Source organism: Cavia porcellus, unplaced genomic scaffold (assembly GCF_034190915.1).
Source record: "Cavia porcellus strain 051 isolate PalLab524CR breed Dunkin Hartley unplaced genomic scaffold, mCavPor4.1 scaffold_5, whole genome shotgun sequence".
NCBI classification, from domain to species: Eukaryota; Metazoa; Chordata; class Mammalia; order Rodentia; family Caviidae; genus Cavia; species Cavia porcellus.
In genome coordinates, this window is record NW_026947488.1 from 40,430,493 (window position 1) to 40,451,253 (window position 20,761).

The 20,761-nt window shown below is 37.1% G+C and overlaps 1 protein-coding gene across 12 annotated transcripts in view; it reads left to right on the plus strand.

The window, feature by feature from the left end:
* The window catches only part of Tasp1 (taspase 1), a 262,482-nt gene that overhangs the window by 60,560 nt on the left and 181,161 nt on the right, over positions 1-20,761 (plus strand). For all 12 annotated transcript variants that reach the window (XM_063248678.1, XM_063248683.1, XM_063248681.1 and 9 more), the window contains one exon: positions 6,958-7,064. In XM_063248678.1, coding sequence (XP_063104748.1) covers positions 6,958-7,064 — 107 coding nt within the window. The remainder of the gene's footprint in view (positions 1-6,957; positions 7,065-20,761) is intronic.

A 20,761-nucleotide genomic window follows, 5' to 3' on the forward strand; every position in this document is an offset into this window, starting at 1 on the left:
GATAATGTAAAAACATAATACAAGGTGATCAACAATGGTTACCATAATGCCTCCCGCTATCTCTAATAGAATTGCCTATATCATTAGTTATAATACAATTGAACAAAACAGTAAAGAACAAAACCGACAAAACCAAAACATTGGAGACATTGTAGGTCTTCAAAAGTAGACAAAAGTCAACAAGAATGGGCGTCATAATGAATCTCATTATCTTCACAGCTGATGCCTAAACTTTCGAACCTGATACTATCCAGCAAAACAGAATAGGGGAACATCAGTTAAAAACCAGATGGTGAGAGTAATACAGGGCTTTAAATCAAGGTAATGAAAAGTCAAAGTGGGTTACTATAATATATCCTGCTATTTTTTTTCCCTTTAATTAAAAGGATAAAGATAAAAAAGTAAATAATGGAGTGGAGATTGAGATAAAAGAGGGCATAATAACGAAACAGCGCAGATCAAAACATAACCATTTAAGCAGAATAGTGTTTCACCACCAGATAATCCTAACCTAAAAGTAGTTACCATATTGTTTCTTTCTTTGAAATCCTTGAGTACAACTTCGTATACTGTAGCATTAAGTATATCAAAACAATGTAAAACCATTCAAGAGAATGACAGCATTACAGAGTATTTAGAATCGACTAACAAAATGAACAATGGTTTCTGTATAATCTCCTTGTCTTTAAAAGGTTTTTGCTTATACTATCGTACATAATAAAATCCAATAAGATACAGCCTATTTAGACCATTGGAGACAGAAGGACAAAAGCTAGATGAGACTTCAAAACAAGATGATACTAAATCTGTATTACCTATTAAGATGTCATTTTCTCCAAAATAGCTGTTCCTATCATCCAATCTTCTCTGCCTCATTTCTGTTAAGCTCTTTTTCTGTCCGTAGCTGTCAGTTTGTCTTCTTCATTTTGTTCTCTGCTCCATTCGTTGTGGCCTCTCTGCCATTATTTTTGGATTCTTTGTATTTTTCTTTTTTTAGAATATCCTGCAATACTCTCTGTAGAGTTGAATTGGTGGTTGCAAATTCCCCCAGTTCCTCTTTATCCTGGAAGCACCTTGTTTTTCCATCAATTTCCAGGGACAGTTGTGCAGGATATCTCAATCTTGGCTGGAGATTATTATCTTTCAATGCTTGAATTATTTCCCCCCACGCTCTTCGTGATTTGATGGTTTGTGCAGAGAAATCTGCTGTAATTCTGATGGGTGTTCCCTTGTAGGTGGTCTGTTTCTTGTCTCTTACAGCTTTTAATATTCTGTTCTTGTATTGAATTTCTGGAATTTTTATTATTACATGCCTGGGTGTTGCTCTGTTTGGGTTGTAGGTAGCTGGGGTCCTGTATGCCTCATACATCTGAGTATCTTTACCTTTTGCTAAATTAGGAAAATTCTCCTGGATTATTTCTGTGAGTAGCTTTTGTAGTTCACTTGTTTGTGTCCCTACTTCTTCTTTTATGTTCTTAATCCTTAAGTTATGGATCCTCTTATCATCTTCTTGTCTTTGTATTATTGCTGTTTGTTTCTTTGTTATTTTTAAGAAGTTTTTCATTTCATTCTCCCATATTACAAGTCTGCCCTCCAGTTCAGATAGTCTGTCCTTAGTTTCTTTCAAGCTGTTATGCCAGTCTTCTATAGACTTCTTAGTATCTTGGTAGTCCCTTTGAACCTGCTTCACGTATTCTATGCTTTCTCTGTTTTCTCCATCAAACAATTCTCCCCTTTTTTTCTGTTCTTCCATTCCACCACCTGTTTTTTCTTGGGTGGTACTTAGCATTTCTCTAACTATTCTGCATACTTCTAGCTTCAGGTCATTGATAACTTCATTCCTGAATTGGTCTATGAGGCTCTCTATATGGTGCCTTATGTGTATTGGTGTGGTGTCTGCTATTGCCTGTTTCTCAGAATTGGGGGCCGAGGAGCCTTTCTTGTTGCTGCCTCTTCCCATGCTGCCTCTTCTTCTCTGTTCCTTATATATGCAAGCTTATATAAGAGGCCCAGCTTCTCTCCCAGTCAGCCACAGCCTGATTGAATTGCGCCAGTTAGTTGTTCCCACTCACCGCTGTGCAGCAGGGAGTTACGGACCAGGCAGCCTACGAGTCTCCCCTCCCGGCCACTGTCAGGCTCTGAGATCTGGGTTGGGACAGCCTACCGAGTCCACCCGCAGCGTCATGCAGGCCAGGCACTTTTCACCAATCCCGCCCGAGAGGGGTATGTGTGGCTGGAGTCGCCACCGCGCCCTGCTCCCGCAGGACTGCTGGAGCCCAGAAAGTCCTCTGCTGGAGTCAAACTGTGGTAGAGTGTCAGTTTCTCTCACTCACCTCACCACAAGTCAGTGCACACCTCCCTGCCATTCGCAGATTGCCGTTCTCAGAGCTTCCGCGCGTCTCTCTCCTTGCTGAGCCACTGTAGAGGCAGCCAGCCGCCGCGCGGCGGGAAACCCAAATCGCGGCTTACAATGGCGCGGTTCCAGCCTCCACACCGAGTCTTTTCTGTTCCTGTTTTAGCACCAGGACTGCATTCCAAGTTGGCTTCTCTCAGCCCAGTTCGTTCCTGAGTCAGCAGAGCATATCTCCACCGACTTATGTCTCCTTAGTCCGCACCATTCCTGGCTTCTGAGCCGAGTCTTTCAGAGAGCCTCCGGTAGTTGCTGTTATCTGTCCGCCATGTTCTCCCGGAAGTCCTTTTTCTTAATTCTTTAAAGGTAGTATTTTTCCTATTTTACCTACCATCTTAAATAACATTCAGAGGGAGAATTACTCTGAACAATTTAGTCTGCTATTATAAGAAAACTTAACCTTTTTGTGAATTATGTTCTGTTTTATAATTTCTGTTATTGGGTGTTAAAATCTGTATGTTAAGCTTAAAATTTTTGATATATGTGGTTATCAAATATAATATTCTGTATTTTATATAATTATAGGACATTTTATAATTATATAAAATATAATATCCCGTAGTTATAACAGTACAAAATATTATATAGCATAGTATTCTGTAGTTACAATTTGAAGCCTGTTTGCCTCTTCAAATCTGCCTGGTCATTTTATCATCTTTTGTTCCTTAGCCATATTTTTCAGTAGTATCGTTTTATTTCTCGTGTCTTACATTTTTTTTCTGGTGTCTTAGTTAGTTTTTCTCATTGCTGGAACAAAATTCCCCAACACCCAGAGTTAAAGGAGGGAAGGTTTATTTGTCTCCCAGTTTGTAGTGATTTCAGTCCATTAATGGCTACTCCAAGGCAGAGTAGATGACAGAAGAGCATTGCAGAGGAGACATAGTTCATGGCAGGCAGAATACAGCAAAAGCAACAAGAAACAAACAGCCTCTTTTTGTCCCTTTTATCTTTATCAGGCTATTTTGGGTGAGTAGCACTCACAGCCTTAACCCCAGTACCCTTAATCTGAGCACTGTAACATGAATCCCAGTTTCATACACAACAGATCCAGCCACCTCTGAAAAGCTCCACCTGTGACTACATTGAGGCTTTGGTGGGGGAACATCTGGACACAAGCCATAATATCTGGTTATCATAGTATCTATGGTATTTGCAAGTTAGCTGGTACTTTCTGACCTTTGGCTGAGATTTTTATTCTTTTTTTTTTTTTTTTTTTGGTCTTTTTGAGACAAGGTCTTGCTATGCAATTCAGCCTGGCCTTGAGCTCACTTTGTATCCCAGGTTGGACTGGATCTTACAACTACCCTCTTGCCTCAGCCTCCCAAGTGCTGGAATTAAAGGCATGTGTCACCATGCCTGGCTTGACCTTTTTATTCTTGTTGGATTATTTTTCATATGTTTGATGAAGTATTCTTTTTTTTTAATTTGAAAGAGAATAAAACCAAACAAAACAGGATAAATCAGAACAGAACAATGAAAGTGATACAGGATTTCAAAACATGATCAATAATAGCTACCATAATGTCTCTTGTTATCTTCAAAGTAGCTTCCTGTACCATCTGACATAATAAAATCAAACAAAACAGAATAAAATCTATCAAAACAAAAGAATGAAAGCATTATAGGACTTTAAAACCAGATAATAGGAAATCAACAATGGCTACCATAATACATCCCATTATTTTCAAAATAGCTGTTCATACCATCAGACACAGTAAAATCAAATAGAACAAGACAAAATAAAATCAAACCTAACAAAACTATGAAAACAATACAGGAATTCAAAACAAGATAATAGGAAATTAACAGTGGTTGCCACCTTCCCTTTTTAGACCTTTCTTCCCTTATCACTTTCTTACTATCTATGGTACATTTCAGATCCCACTTACTCCTTCAGTTTTTTACACTAAGAGGTAACATGATGTTCACCCATATGAGTCCAAACCATTTCCCCCATGAGCATGATCTCAAGTTGGATTCATTTACCTACAAGAGCCTGAAGATTATCCTTTTTTGTAGCTCAGTACTTTTCCATTGTATGAAAATACCATCTTTTTTTCCTCATTCTGAAATAGATGGATAGGCTACTCCTGCTTTTTTCTGGTTTCCTGTCACATGGAACAACTGTTTTCTCTCCTTTGACTTTTCATCTGTGAATTTCCTTTTGAGTTAGATGTGTTTCTTGTATACAGCATATTGATGGATCTTATTTCTTGATCCACTCTCTGTGTGTTTCTTCTTATTGACAAATTGAGGCCATCATCATTAATGGTTACAACTGCCATACATTGTTTCATCTCTACCATGCTATTCTCCAGTTGTTGAACCCCCACTTTTCCCCTCTGTTCATTGCCTACCGTATTTGGAGATCCCCCTCTGCTGCTGTTCCTGGAGCTATGATCATCTTTATCTCTCTCTCTCTAGAATATCCTTTAGTGCTCTTTGTAGGATTGGTTTTGTGGTCATGAATTCCTTCAGCTGTTCGTTATCATGGAAGTATCTTATTTTTCCATCAATTTTGAAAGATTTTTGCAGGGTAGATCAATCTGGGTTGGCAATTGTTTTCTTTCAGGGTTTAAAACACTTTACTCCAAGCTCTTCTTGACTTGATGGTTGTGTTGAGAAGTCTGCCATGATTCTGATGGGTTTTCTTTTATAGGTAATCTGTTTCTTTTCTCTAAGAGCCTTTAATGTTCTGTTCTTGTGCTGAATTTCTGGAATCATATGTTTGGGTATAGATTTGTTTTGGTTATGGCTAGTTGGAGTTCTGTATGCCTCACTCATCTGTATGGCAGGTCCTTTTCCCATATTTGGGAAGTTTTCTGCTATTTCTTCTGTATATAGTCTTTGTATGTCATTTGTATTGGCCTGTGCTTTATTGATAACACCTGTCACTCTTAAATTATTTTCCTTTGTGTGGTCTTGCAGCTGTTGAATTATTTACTGGTTCCTTGTTATTTTTGAGAGATCTTTTATTTCATGATTGCTAGTTGCAATCTTGTCTTCAAAGTCTGAAAGTCTATCTTCAGTCTCTTTCAAGCCGTTTTGCCACCTTTCAATGAAGTTTTTAATTTCCTAGATATCTCTTTGCATCTGTTTCATGCTTTGTAATTTCTTCCTATATTGTTCATTCAAGATTTCTGTCTTTTTCCTATGCTCTTTTTTTATCTGTCCTCTTCACATGTGCTCAGCATTCTTGCATTATGTTTGTGATTTCTTCTTTACGAGAAATATTATTTCTGATCTGATTACTTTTATAGTATAGCCTCATGAAGTCGATTCTTTACTTCAGCTGTTATCCGGTCAGACCTTTTAGGCAAGTGACCTACAACCTCTTGCATGTCTGTGTCTCCCAGACTTGTTCTGTGTTGGCTAGAAGTCTGAGATTGCCTTTTGCTCCTTCATCTTGACATTTTCCTGGATTCCTCTGGACAAGCTTGTTGGGTGGTCTCAAGTGCTTCCTGCATTGGCTTCCCCTCTGAAGTGCAAGGGAATAGGCAGGTAACTGGGTTTCTCTGAACCCAGGTTGCTGGGGAAGACAGTGGGGTCTGGGGCACACTTCTCTAGATCCGCATGGCTACACTGAGGCTTTCCCGATAGCCATGGCTGGGTGTTGGTGGGGCTGCTGCTTCTCTTAGCCTGTGTGACCACACCAGGACTCCCCCAGTGGTGGCAGGCACACAGGCGCTTCTTTGTCTGATTCTGTGGGCCCATGCTTGTTGCCCTTGCCTGTGGGAAGTAAGTGGGGGAAGTAAGTGTCTCCAGTGGTGACCTTGGGCACATGGGGCATATTTGGCTGTTTCTCTGTGCACTAGCTGTTTACTTGAGGGAACCAAGTGTCTGGATGATGGTGGATGTGCAGCGGCATGTCTGGCTTTTTCTCCCTGCCTGCACTGGCTGCCCACAGGAGGCAAGCCTTTAAACTATGTTAATTTAATATTTATTTAGGTCTTGCTAAGTCAAGTTATATGTGTTTTTTCAGGGAGTTTTGTGCTTGTGTATGAAGACATTGAGATCAGCTTTTTCTCTCAGGTGACACAGAGAATATGACTTCTCTGAACATGTCCAAATGCCCTTCTTAGTTACAGATTTCTCAGGGAGACGTTCCCTCTTGTGTCTAGAACCAAGGCTAAAAAATGCAGCTTTCTTGTTTAGTATTTTATGGTGGCTTCTCTTTTTTCTTTTTACTGGATATGTTGTTTGGGTTTCACCCTTTTCTTTCTGGATATTTCCAGTGTGTTTTTAATGCTCCCTTTTTTCATAGTTTTATTTTCTGTCTCCTAAGTATGGAGATCTGCAAAATCAGGGTTAGAAGTGACATGAATCAGCCCCTGGGTAGTATTTACCTTCTGGACTCAGTTGTCTATCTGGTTTTGGTCATTTTCATAATTTTTTTTGATCCTAGGTTATTTCTTACTCTTTTATTATGTCAAGGCACATTAAAAATCCTTTTTTTAAAATCTCTTAGTTGAATATTCTTAAGGACTTTGTCTAGAAAGACTGTTCATGGTAATTCTCAAATGTTACTTTTAATGTTTCTTTTATAGGATTCAGTTTAGCTGCATTTAAAAGAAACAAGAGGAAACTAGAGCTGGCTGAAAGGGTGGAAACAGATTTCATTCAAATGAAGAAAAGAAGACAATCAAGTGAAAAGGTTAGGAGGCGAATGAAAGAAAAATTAATGTGTAATAATGAAAATGATAACCTGCATTTAGATGTAGAGGTTTTAGATCAGTGTTATTCAGTAGAAATCCAATGCATGGCACAAATGTACGTATAGGTTTTTCAGTAGTTATGTTAAAAAAAATGAAATTATTTTTATTTTATTTACTTGTTTTGTTCCTGAGGATTGAACTTAGGGTCTTTACACTGAGTTGTAGCTCTAGCCCATTTTATTTTTTATTTTGAGACAAGATCTAACTAAGTTGCCTAGGCTGGGCTTGAACTTGTGATCCTCTTGTTTAGGTGTTTATCATCTCATCTATCTTCTATTCTTTTTGTGATGCATTTTTTGTTTTCATGCCACATATTAGTATATTATCGAGAGTTCATGTATGGCATTTCTTAGGTGCTTTTGAGAGTAGAAAGATATTGAAAAATATAGTCTTGTTCAGCTTGTGTCTGAGTTGTTATTAATATCAGTTTGTGATGAATGATTCAGGTCACAAGGTCATTTTATAGATTACAGCATCTCACTATTAGGGATCAATTGGCCCTTCCATTATGGCTTGTATATGTGTTGTAGCGGTTTAGAAGACAATTGAGCAACTTAATAAGTAGCTCTGTTTCTTGGGTTTCTGTATCTTACATGATCTTGGGTCAACAAATTTAGAACTTTAGTTTTTTAAGAAAATTTTGATTAAGTTTACATTCACCAAACAATTTCATCAGATTTTATAAATGTGTACACCCATGTAACTCAAAGATCTATCAGGATGTAGAACATTTTTAGTTCTGTTTTGTTTCTTTGCAGTCAGTCTATAACTTTTACGGGCATTTGCTGTTCTAATTTTTATTACTATATATGATTTGTATTGCTCTCAAGTTTATATGAATGGAATCATATAGATTCTGTTTACTTTCTTTTACAAAATGTTTTTGAGACATTGTATCACGGTTCATTCCTTTCTATTACTTAAATATTACTTACTATGAATGTACTGTAATTTGTTTATCTTCCTGTTGAGGATTTGGTTTGTTTTTAGCTTTCTACTATTATGAATAATGTTGCTATGAAATTTAGTTGCACAGCTCTTTTCCTTCTTTTTTTCCTCTCCTTTTTCCTCTTCTTCTTTCTCCTTTTTCTCCTTCTCTTCCTATTCCTCATTTTCTTTCTCCTCTTCCTTTTCCTCCTTTTTTAATACTAAGGATTAAACTTGGGGCCTGCACATGCAAGGCTGGCTCTCCATCACTGAGCTACATCTCCAGTCCCTTTTTTTTTTTTTTTTTTTACTGTTTTAGACAGGCTCTCATTATGTTACCTGGGCTGGCCTTAAAATTGCAATATTTCTGCCTCAGCCTCATAAGTAGCTGGGATTACAGGAAGACTCCTCTGAGCCTGGCTCACTGTTCTTTGTGGATATCAGCTTAGGAATTTTATGCATAGAAATATCACTGCATTTCATAGAGAATATCTTTATCTGGGTGCTATCAAATGGTTCATTTGTTGAGTGAGAAATCGTGTGCTGCACGAAGAAAACAATGGTGATTAAGATGCAGGAAGATCATGCTGTAATAAGACCACATATAAGGATAGAGATACAAACATGTAAGCATAATTGAGGATTGTTGTTGGGTTTGGTCAGGAGGCAAAAAATAAAATATGATGTGATATAGTATCTTAGATATGGGAATGTGAAGACAGACTGCCATAGGTATTTAATAGAAACCCCTGTGAAGGGATAATATTTGAGGTAATGTGAAAAATTATACTGAGGTTTACAGAAAATCACTTAAAAGAATGAGCTACATATGCAGAGGCCCTGGGGAAGTCCTGTATATTGGAGGACAGGCAAGGGGAGTCAACACACGTAAAACAGAATGGATATGAGATGAAACCAAACAGGTAGGTATGGGTAGGTCCTTTGGGATCTAGTAGGGCATGAAGATGAGTTTCAGTTTTACTTTAGGAATAAGAGTTACCCCTTGAAAAATTTCAAGCAGAGAAGCAGTGCTGTTTCATTCACATTTCATACAGTTATCTAAGTGTTAGACAATAATAAAAGTTGGGCGACTAGTCAAGAAGTGAGCTCATTAGGCAGTGACGCCACCTTGAACTGTGTGTGATAGGGATGGATATGGAGAGAAGCAAATAGATCCAGGATATATTTGAGGGTTTTGAGAAAGATGGAATGATGATACCTTAGATATTGGTAAGGCAGGAGAGAGGACTTAAAGATTTTAGCTTGAGGGACTGGGTATTGACATTTGCTAAAGTGAGGAGGGTTGTGGAAGTGTAGTCTGTTGCCTGGGGTGGCAAGAGGAAAGAATGAACTGAATGTATCTCTGTTAGTAAGCTCAGATTATTTACTGTTTCCCATTACATTAAAAAGCATATTACCTGATGTCAGCAATATCCTAAGCTCCCAAAGATAATAGATTACCTTCGAAAGTGTACGGTACACCTTTGTTCCTTTCAGTTAAGTGTGTGCCACCAATGTCCTCATTATTCTCATTGTTTTTTATTATTATAATCATACTATCTTTTGAGTCTCATGTAAACTGCGTAGTGAGTTCAAAAGAGAGCTGCCTGTTGCGAAACTAAGTGAACCTCTTGAAAATCCAGTTTGAAACCTAGCTTAAGAAAAGCAGAGGTTTGTAAAAAATGCTATAGCATTATATATGGGGAAGCAAACTACAAAAGATTGAGAAAATCATAAGAATCTAAACATACTTAACATTCAGGGTCTTTTGTTAGTGTCTTTATCTTGTTGTTATACTTGAGATAACAGTAGGACTTTAAATAATAGGACAGTTAAGTGTATTACATATGCATAAAAGAAGCTATGAAGCATTACCCTTTGCCCCACATTCAAGGAAGAGGTTTTGGTCCTATATGAAAAATATAGGTAATGAATGAGTCTGTGTATTTTAAGCAAGAAAGAAATGTTTGTGGCAGTGTATAGTATGTTAGTTTAGTTCTGTGACTGTGATAAAATACCCAAAATAATGAATGTGCAAGGAAGAAAGATTTATTTTAGCTTATAGTTCAGAGATTTCCTGAAAGCTGTTGAGCTTTTTCCTTCTGGGTCTGTCGTGAGGCAGCACATCATGTCAGGAGCAATGGTGAAGGAAAGAGCTCTTCTCCTGGCAGCCAGGATGAGAAGAGAGAGGGGAAGGGGTCAGGGAGGACATGGGAGGGCTAGACAATAAAACTGATCGTGTAAGCTAAAACGATGAAAAGTGGCAAGAAATTACACTTGTTCTGTAACCTTTAAATATTTGTCACAACATTAAAAACTCTATTTACTTAAACCAGATATGGTGGCACATCTTTGTATTTTTTGCTACTAAGGAGGCTGAGATAGAAGATTGCAAGGTTGAGGCCAGTCTGAGGAACTTAAGAAGATCTTGTCTCAAAACATAGGATATAGCTCGGTGGCACAGTGTCTGCTTGGGAAGCGTGAGGTTGTGAGTTAGATCTTCAGTACCACAAAAAATAAACAAAACAGAACAAACCAGAAAACGGAAACAAAAAGCAATAAAACACAAAAAATTCTTACTGTTCATTATAAAGGCATAGGAAAATTTTTAAAATGTTAAGTGAAACCAATTATTTACTACACTAAGGCATTAGGCTTATTAAAAAAGCACTTTATTTCTTTGTAAAAAGATCAAACATATGAAGAGTAGTTGGACATTGCTTTGCCATCTTCAAGACACAGGCTTATGATATGAAGAAAACATGTTTCTGTTGTGGTGACTTTTCCCACTCTTGCTAATTTGGGACCAGCTTTGGACATTTTTAGCCTTTGCTCTTTCAGTGTTATAAAATAGCTCCTAGGGTTCATTTCAGTGTGGAATGTTTGCCAGTGTTACTTCCTCTGTGGCATCTTCATACCTTTTGTCACAGTCCCGCTTCTTATCAAGATCATCTTCACAACATTCCTCTGGCTTTAAATCTAGAGTCTTGAAAGGCAGTGTGTCAAACATTCTGTGGTCATGATTTCTTCTGTAACTCCATTTATCTTTCATTCAAATTGTACCTTTCACATTGTGACTTCTCATTGTTTTGCTTCATCTTTGTCCACCATTTCTTCTTGTGATAATTGGTGTTTGCAAAATATTATGTAGCTTTACCTGGTGGACACACAGACAGTGCAGCGCCATGCTTGCTGTCTGTATGCAGTGCCATCTCCCGACTGCTGTAAGAATCTCTACTGTACCTGCTCGCTCACTGTGCATGTGATGTTCACAGTAGTTTTTGAGCTGAAGAACTCCTTAGAGTGCAGTGTACGTTAATATACCACAGTATATTAATATAATGAAGTTAATATACCACAGTAAATTAAATTTAAACCATGTTGTTGGGGTACTGGTGTCTTTTAACTAAGCCATCATAACCCAAAGTAGTGTTACATGAAGCAAGGACTGTGTTCTGTGTTTCTATAAAGGAACTTGCACTATTGTTCAATTCGAGTTTTACTGATCATATATTACTGGTGCAGTGTAGTATGTTTCTATGTCTTTTGCAGTTTCTGTAAATTGTTATTTGGTTATCCTCTGATATATTTGGCATGTCCTCTGATTGTTAGAAGGCTTATCAATGTGTTATTGTGGTATCTGTGATGAAGTGATTACTTATTTTTACTTGGCTTGTACCACAGATCTGAGTTGCTACATGACTGAGAGTTGCTTGCTAAAAGAGGGGACCCTCACATTTAGAAAACAGATTCAGTGCCTACCATCATCTAGATCAGTTTCAAACAGCTAGGCCTGCATATGAATGGAAGGGACTTTTAGAGTATTAGAAAACGTTGAATGTGTTGTTTGATCTCAACATTTTTGATGTTGAGATCTCTTTTTTTTTTCTTTTTTTCACAAGCAGATTGCCTAAATAGTTTCCATCTCTTTTTCTTTAATAACAGATTTTACAGCTGAACATACATAGTTATTCCTTGCTTTCTCCCAGCATTTTTTGAAGTAATTTAAGTTTTCAATTAATTTCAAAGCTTTTTAGGTAAAGCAGTACTTACAAAGGATAGCAAAATGAAAGTTAATCCTATCATTTCTATTTTGTAAATATCTTTCATTCTTCAATTTCTAATAAACAAGTTTAGAAAATTTTGCATTGCTTTTGGTGCCCTTATACTGTGTTGTGTATTCAAAACCACTCTAAAGAGATGCTGTGACTTTTAATTTTGTGTTCTTTAGCCACCACATAGGAACATCAAATTGGCCACATGTTTCAGAAAGGAAACGTTGGGCCTTGCATTGTGCGCTTCATATAAATATATTCTATTCTTTTGAAGTATATTGTGGGTAACATTTTTCCTTTTTATCCACCATCTTGAAATTATTATGTAAACGCTTAACTGTATCATTCTAAATCTCTGTATTTTTTGGGTGAGAGGTAGGTTAAGATCAAAGAGAATAAATGCACCCAAAACAACATATTTTCCTCAGATCATTCTTTTTGTATTTGTGTATATGTCTGTGCATTGTGTGTGCAGAGAAGGTAGTAATTAGTCTCTTCTAGATTTTTACTTTGCTTAGTCTGACATCTTGTGTTTTTCTGGAATATGGTGGTGTGTGCATATATGAGTAAACAAAAGTAGGAGAGTTGTTTAATTTCTCCTTTATATAATGAAATACACTTTTTTCATAAAATTGAAGATTCTTCCTATAAATTATGTTTTGTTTGAAATTATTTCTTTGAGTTATAGGTAATACTGTTATATTTTCCTCAACTAAAACTATCTTGCTTACTGAATAAGCCTATAGATCTTACATATAAATAAGTAAGTTCCATAATTCAACTAGATGTTTTATACTTTATGCTGATCACGTTATGAGCCTGGCATTTCTTTTCATTGTAGCTTGATTGTGATTATTCACACGACTATGGTTTGCAGTACTTTTTGTCAGTTCATCAATAGTTAAGGACTGAACTGTCAGTTTGGTGGTGGGGCAATTGATGCTTCAGGAAAAGTTTCTAAGTTCTCAGGTAAAAATTCATAGGCAGTAAGTTAAATTTCTTCCCAAGCCTAAACTCTATGGTTAGCTAAACTTTTAAGTATATATGGATCTTAAAGTAATAGTCAAGGTAAAATTGAGGAAAAAGTCAGTATTAATGAATCTTAACTACTGTTCTTTTTTCATAATGAAAGTGACCTTAGTTTCCCAGAATGCAGTTCTTATAAATTGACATTAGATATTGTCAGCCTTTTAAATTTTTCATTCAGCATTCAACAGTTCTGTAGAGTAATTTTTAGTATTTAATAGAATCAATGGAGGGACAGAAAGAGTATTCCTTTGTTATCTTTGGAATCCATGCTGCTCTTGTATATAATGTAGAAATCATATGTATTGTAGCTTTTCTAATAGGAAGTAGTTCCTGTGAATGGAATTTTAATGAGACTACAGATTGCAGTTTTCCTCATTGGGAACTACAATATTAAGAATATCATATTCTAAGCCAGAACTTTTAAATATGTCCCTGTATATTAATAATGCCACTGTATATTAATAATCTGAGTTAACTCATCATAGACATGTGTGGCTGATAAGACCAATAGAATAAATCAGTATATAAAAAAACGTGTGTGCATGTAAGTACACACATGTATCAGCTACCAAGGACTTTTTAAGAAGTCCTAAATCAGTGATTAAAATTAGGTTGAGGGAAAACTTAAGTTTTTAATGTTTTGATTGGGCCACCTCTTCTTTAATTGACTTAGAAGACTTTGAATAAAATAGTCAAGTGCCTTTAAAATTCAACCAAGACTTGAATGATTTGAGAAGTGGATGGACTATGGTCAGGTAGGAGACCAAGAGTTTTAGCTAACTCTGCCAGCCCAGGAATTTTGGGTAAACATAGAAAGCTCTCAAAGTTAGTTTCTTCAGTATAAAATCTGTATGTTGAATCATAAAACTACTGTGTTGCTTTTCAATTTCCTAACTTTTTGCCACATTTTCATTGGCAGCAATAAGACTCCCTTAATTGTCACATTAAGGGATTCTTTATTCTAGTGAATCTTAAATCTTGACTGACAACGAATTCCTTTTATAGGGTTTTTTTTTTTGGTGGGGGAAGGGTTGAAGAATTCCTGGGCACCATCAAGATTTTTATTAGTAATTGTCTTGTGAGGGAGAAAACCAAGGATGGAGGCAGGCTGAGAAAGACAAGGTGAAAAGGTCAGGAAGGCAGCAGTTGGATGTGGTAATGACTAACTTGGAAGAATCTCATTCTGTTGTATGTGTGAATTTCCAAGGAGCTGAGCTTCTTGTAGTCCTACCTTCTCTTTTGTTTACAGTAGAACACACTTGGTTTGAACTTCACCCCTGTATTTACAGGCAGAATCTTGAGTAAGTTGCAGTTGTCCTTGGGCTCTGTGGGGGATTGGTTCCAGGACCCCTGTGGATACCTACAACTGCCAGATACACAATTCTCTCACTTGAGAGTTTTACAAATACAATTTCTTACAAGGTTTTCTACTGGGGATGTGCCAGGTATCTGACCAGGTTTTTAAATCATTGATTTGTTCTTATATGTCACAATGGGCTTATTTACCTAATCAGTGATTATTATTTAAACAAAGAGAACATTCTAGAAGAACTGGGAACACCATGATTGAATTCAGTTAACTTCTGTTCAGCCTCATCATTTAGCTTTCCTCTGGGTAGACTACAGCTGTTTCTTAGAGGTGTAGCTTTTCCTCTTCACTCTGGGATTTGTTCCCCAGGTCATTTTCATTGTCCACAGGATCAGTTTTCACTAGAGAGCCTGCTCCCTTGAGGGAGGCCCTTTACTTTTTTCATGTCCCCAACCAGCAGAGAAACTTGCTACATAAACCCTTTAATGGAACTTCGTGTAATAGATGAGTCTTAAGTTTATTCTTAACCTACTTTAGTTCATGTCTCACGCTGGTCCAATATCCCATTTCTACCTGCTCACAGCATATTTACTATATTTAACACCCGCTCCCGCTTCCTCTAATACACTTCTCTGGATTCCTGCAGTAGCCTTCTAACTGGTCTGTCCACAGTTTTCTATCCAGCCTTGCTGGAGATTTTTAGAAGAGCAGTTTGACTTTGTCATGCCTTTGCTGGAACTCTTGAGTGACTTCTAGCTGCTCTTAAGGATAGAGTATGGGTTCCTCCACAGAATCCACAGACCAAGCAGGAACGGGCACCTGCCCTTTGTAGCCATTTGCCTTTTCACTCTAGGGCGCATTGTTGACCAGGATTCTGCCTGTCATGAGGTCTTAGGCCAGATTCGTGTTTTTTTTCTCTCCCTCTTTTCACATGTTAAGCTTTTGTGATGTAGTCTTCTATCGTTCATGTGAGTACTTCTCATCTTTTTCTCCAGTAGAGTGCAGGTTCCCAGAGGACTGAGTTTACCTGTCTTGTCATTGTGGTTCTCATCCTGGCGTATACCAAGTGCTCAAGAAACATTTGTTTAATGAATACATGCGCTGCTAACTTTTTTCTCCTTTCTCTCTCTCTCTTTTCTTTTTTTCCTCTTCTTTCTTTCTTTCTTTCTTTCTTTCTTTCTTTCTTTCTTTCTTTCTTTCTTTCTTTCTCCATCCTTCCTTCCTTCCTTCCTTCCTTCTTAACCACCATTGAGTCTATATTTTTTATCTTTGCTGGCAAGACTACAGTGTCTTCATAAACTGCGCTTCTCTGTCTCTAGTCTTTTTCTAGCCCTCTTTAATTCTTCATACCACACCAAGATACATTTCCCTAAAAATATGTGCATTGGTCTTGTTACTCTCTTTAAAGAAACCTTATTAGAATTTTTACTGTCTGTAGATTAAAATCCCAACTTTTAGCTTGACTATGTGTGAACCCTCTAGAAACCAGGTCTCAAGCTACTTTTTATTATTTCTATTCCAGAAAATAATTTTTCTCTCTCCAAATATATTTGTCTACTAAGTTTTTCATGAATTTGCAGAAAGCTCTCAGTCTTCATGTTCCTTTTTCTTTATGGAATAAATGAACAATGGAATAAAAGCCACCTGTCTGTATCTTGGAGATCTAGTACAGGCCCTAGCTCAGGAGCTAGCCCAAAAGCTACCCAGATCAGAACAAATTCTTTTCTTCTACTTTATATATTTAATAGATACTGGGTAAGTGCTTCTTGAATAGAACTATCTACACATTGGCTATTTTGACCTTGGTGTCTAGTTATTTTATCATTTATATTGGCTCATGGAAGCATACACAGTAAAAGTTACTATTACCCCAGAAATAGTGCTGTTTTACCTCAACTAAAATTACTAACTTAAACATCTATAAATTATGATTCTACTATTAACTATGAAAGAGAAAAAGAATATTGTTTTCTTCATTAGACCTTTAATGTCTCAAGTTTGAATATATTTTTCAAATACTTTAAACATGCACTAGTTCAAAAGCTGTTTTTGACAATAAACTTTTATATGAAAATTAGATAATATGAAATATTCTTGCTCTATCAACATACTAGTCTTCCTCTCTTAGCATTGTAGAGATTTAAGAAAATATGTAAGTAAACTAGGGAAATAAATGTTAGAGAATTGTATTTAGAAGTGGTCCACAGTCTTGGCTGACCCTTTGGAAGAGGTGTGTCAGGAAGTATCCACCAGAGGGCGTGCTCATCTAGAAAAACCTGACCCAGTGCCTTTGTTGTTCGCAGATAAAAATGCCCGTTCTGGAAATGTACTTTTAGACTATGTCTTTTTTTTTTTTTTTTTTTTTTAAATAAGTCCTTACCACCTTTCTACCTATTTTATACCACATCTTTGTTTTAGATGTGTGATTTTCCTAGAGGGAACAGTGGATAGAATGGAAATGTGAATTGCTTTACAAGCTGAGATAAGTTTATGATTGAGCATAGGCAGAAGTCATAGGTTTGTGAATGTGCTTTTATGTGTATGTGTAGGGAGGGCTATGTTGAAAACATTTTTATTTTTACAGGGATTGCCAACTTTTCTGTGAGTAAGTATTAGAGTTTGCAAGATACTGTTTTTGGAATATTGACCCAAGGGACAAGCAGTGCCTCATTTTTATTGCTTCATTAATTTGTGTAATCAGGCTAGGAGGGATTCACTGGCTGGTCACCTTAATAAATACTTAAATTGTGAGTGGCATTTCTCCCGCTGGTCATGGCCTTATGTAACCTTTAGTTTTTTCTTATATAGTGCCTTGTTTTCATTTGATTTGAATATTATCACCAGCAGAAAATTATTAAATGGCCTATATGTGAATTTTAGAATTTGTTTTAAGGAGTAAATAGAGTATGTGGCACTTAGCCCCTGCCTTTTATGTATTTGTCTTGGGGAATTAAACAATAAGAGACAATCATACTATTTGGTATATTCTAAAATAGAAACTCACTAGTGAGTGGTACAGGAATTAACTGGATGGAGAAATCATTCCAGGCTCTGCTAAGTTTCTCCTGGTAGTCTTGATAGAAAGAGAGGAATTTAAGTTGGGAAGAGAAGATGAAAGTTGTAGGTCTAGAGACCTACACATAAATGAGCTCATTTGTGTCACAAGACCTTGTAGGAAAGAAAGGGAGGGACAGGTAGAAGAGTATTGCTGACTGGCAGTATAGCTGCATTTTATGGCACTTGAAAAACCAAACGTGAAACATTGAATCTGTATTTTATTGGTCAAACCAAACTCTTGTTTGAAAACTTACAATTTGGTGAGGGAATTTTAGTTGGCAAATTTAAGCTGTTCACAGAGTTTAATAACATAAAGTAGGCCACAGAGAAATGAAGTCCATAGCCTGACTTCCCGGATGAATGTCTTGTTGCTTTCATTTGTGTTAACTACTCTTAGGACCAAGTGAGGAGAATGTTTTGAAATATGTGTGAGTGGAGCCCATCCTGATGGCTGTTTTCATTAAACACAGACTTGTGAGTGTTGGAAATCTTAAAGAACATGACTGAGATTATTTGAATGACATTAGACTTTCTTGGCTATACTGTTATTGTAAATTAGACTGTATTTTATATCCTAGAATAAACTTAGCTCTTTAGCTCCCACTCTTTCAATTCTTAGATTTGTCTCTACTTTCTAAAAAGATTTTAGTGTATTGATGAACTAAAAGAGGTAGAGTATATGGACATTATTCTTTTTCCTTTTAGTATGTTTGTTAAATATTTATGATTTTGAGTAATGATTTCTAATTTTGTGGGTTTGCTTGTGTCTAAATAGCCAAATGGATACTTTGTTCTTAAAAAAAAAAAAAGTCTTATGTCAAATAAAGTAACTTAAAACTGTATTAAGTCTACAACAAATACTGTTCTTCAGTCTGGAGAGGGTCTAATTTAAAACCAGGTTCAGTGACCCATCCTAATTGTCATGGTGTTTCATTGGCAAGAATAAAGTCCAGATTGTCCATGTTACCTTCTTGTCCTTTATCTGTTATTCCCCATTGCTTTAAGACTCAGTTCAAAGGCCAGTGGAGTTCTGGCATTTAAAAGAAAAAGTGTAATTTTATCCAGAGAAGGTAAATGTATGCCCTAAAATGAAAGAAAGACCAGAGTTCCGGACTATAGCCAGGTGTTCCTGGAAAGAGCTAAATTGGACAACTAAATTGAAAAAGGTTGCCTGCTTTTATAAAGAGAGTTTGTTGCTATCTAATTAGCAAGGTCTTAGCTTGAGTATTTATGTATTTTCTGATCTACCTAGTTAGTGAATTCATATCATGTATGAACATCAACGTATCAGTATGTTGGTAGCTTGGCTGTGCTACCTCTGTCATTGAAGTACTGTGATATACAATCTTGTATGAAGTGCAACTGCCAAATAACCTTGGGTTCCTAATTTTCTCTTGAATTTATTTCCCAGATGTTGATGTGATGATTGATTATAGGGAAAGATGAATAAGCCCGCCTGTGGGAAAAGACAAAGTTAAAGCTAAAGTATAGTAGGGGTATTACTCATTAGAACTTTTAGGAAGTTAACAAGATCTCAATTAGTCAGGAATCAGAAGAGTCTGATCTGATGACTTAAGGGAATGAGAGGACAGTAAAGAAGTATTGTGATATAAAATGCAGAAAGTAGGAATGTGAGACCAGTATCAAGACCTTCCTTTATAGATAAAATGAGAGGCTTAATATATGATTGAGCTTTAGAAGTTTGTTTTGAGCAATAGACAAAAGGGCATGTAAGATTTCTCGATCTGCGCTCACTCTCATATTTCGAGAAATGAATCTGAACTTCATTTTGGTGATTATGGAAATCAACCAGGAATTTCCCATCAGTTCTTTAAGGATGTACTTTGGAGGACAGATCATTTAGGAGCAATATGCAGAAAGCATTGCATTGAGGGAAGTTCTAAATATGAAATGATAAGATATATGCTCTAACAGATTGAATTTGACACATGCATACAAACTAAACAGTTTTGAAATTTTCTTTTGAGACAGGATGTCACTGTATAGTTCAGGCTAGCCTTGAATTCACTATGTAACCCAGCCTGTCATTGAACTTGTGGTGATTTTTGTAGCTCAGCCTCCCAAGTGCTAGGATTACAGGTATGTGTTACCATACCTGGAAAGATACTGTCTTAGAGAGTATGAAGTCTGACATACTGATGAGGTTCCTTTAAAAGATACTAGTTTCTGTCTGCCTTTGCCTGCTGACTGCCACTACCAGAAAGCTTGTTTTCTGTGGACAGCCAGTATGGGCAGAGAGAACCAGCCAGATCCTCCTCTACCTGCTGGCTGCCACCATTGGAAGGCTTGCTTCCTGTGGGCAGCCAGCGCAAGCAGGGACATGCAGCCAGATAAGCTCCAATCATCCAAAGACCACCATTGGAGGCTTTTTTTCCTTGGGGCAGCCATTACTCACTAGGCGAATCAGACAAAGACATCCATGTGTCTGCCACCATTGCAGGAGTCCTAGTGTAGACACATAGGCTGAGAGAAGCAGCCCCATCACCACGTAGCCCTGACTATTGGGGAAGCCCCAGTGTAGCTGCACAGGTCTAGAGAAGCGTGCCCCATGCCCTACTACCTTCCTGTAAACCTGCGGTCAGAGGAACCCAGGTGCCTGTCTCATTTCCCTACACCGCACAGGCGCAGCCAATGTGGGAAATGCCTGGGACTCCACAACCAGCTTGTTGGGAGGAATCCGGGAGAATGTCAAGATGAAGGAGTGAAAGGCAGTCTCAGACCTCCAGCCCACACAGAACAAGTCTGGGAGATACAGTCATGGAAGAAAATGGAAGTCACACAGCTGAAATCTCCAAGATGATAGCAACTGAAGTAAAGAAACAACTTCATGAGACTGTAAAAATAATCAAATAGGAAATAATGTCTCAAGTAAAAGGAGAAATCACACACATATTGAAAGAATTACTGAGCATATCTAAAGAAAACATAGATAAAAAAGAGGAGCACAGGAAAAATTTTGGAAACCTTGAATGAACATATAGAAAGGAATTAAAATGCATGAAACAGAATCAAAGAGAGATCCAAGAAATTAAAAATTCAACTGAAAGCTCGCAAAACACTTTAAAGAGACTGAAGATAGACTTTCAGATCTTAAAAACAGGAAAACAGCAATGGTGAAAGGGAAGATCTCTTAAAAATAACAAGGATCCAGGAAAAAAATAATTCAATGGCTGCAAGACAATGCAAAGAAAAATAAGAGTGATATATCGTTGAAGAAGCAAGAGTCAACACAAATGAA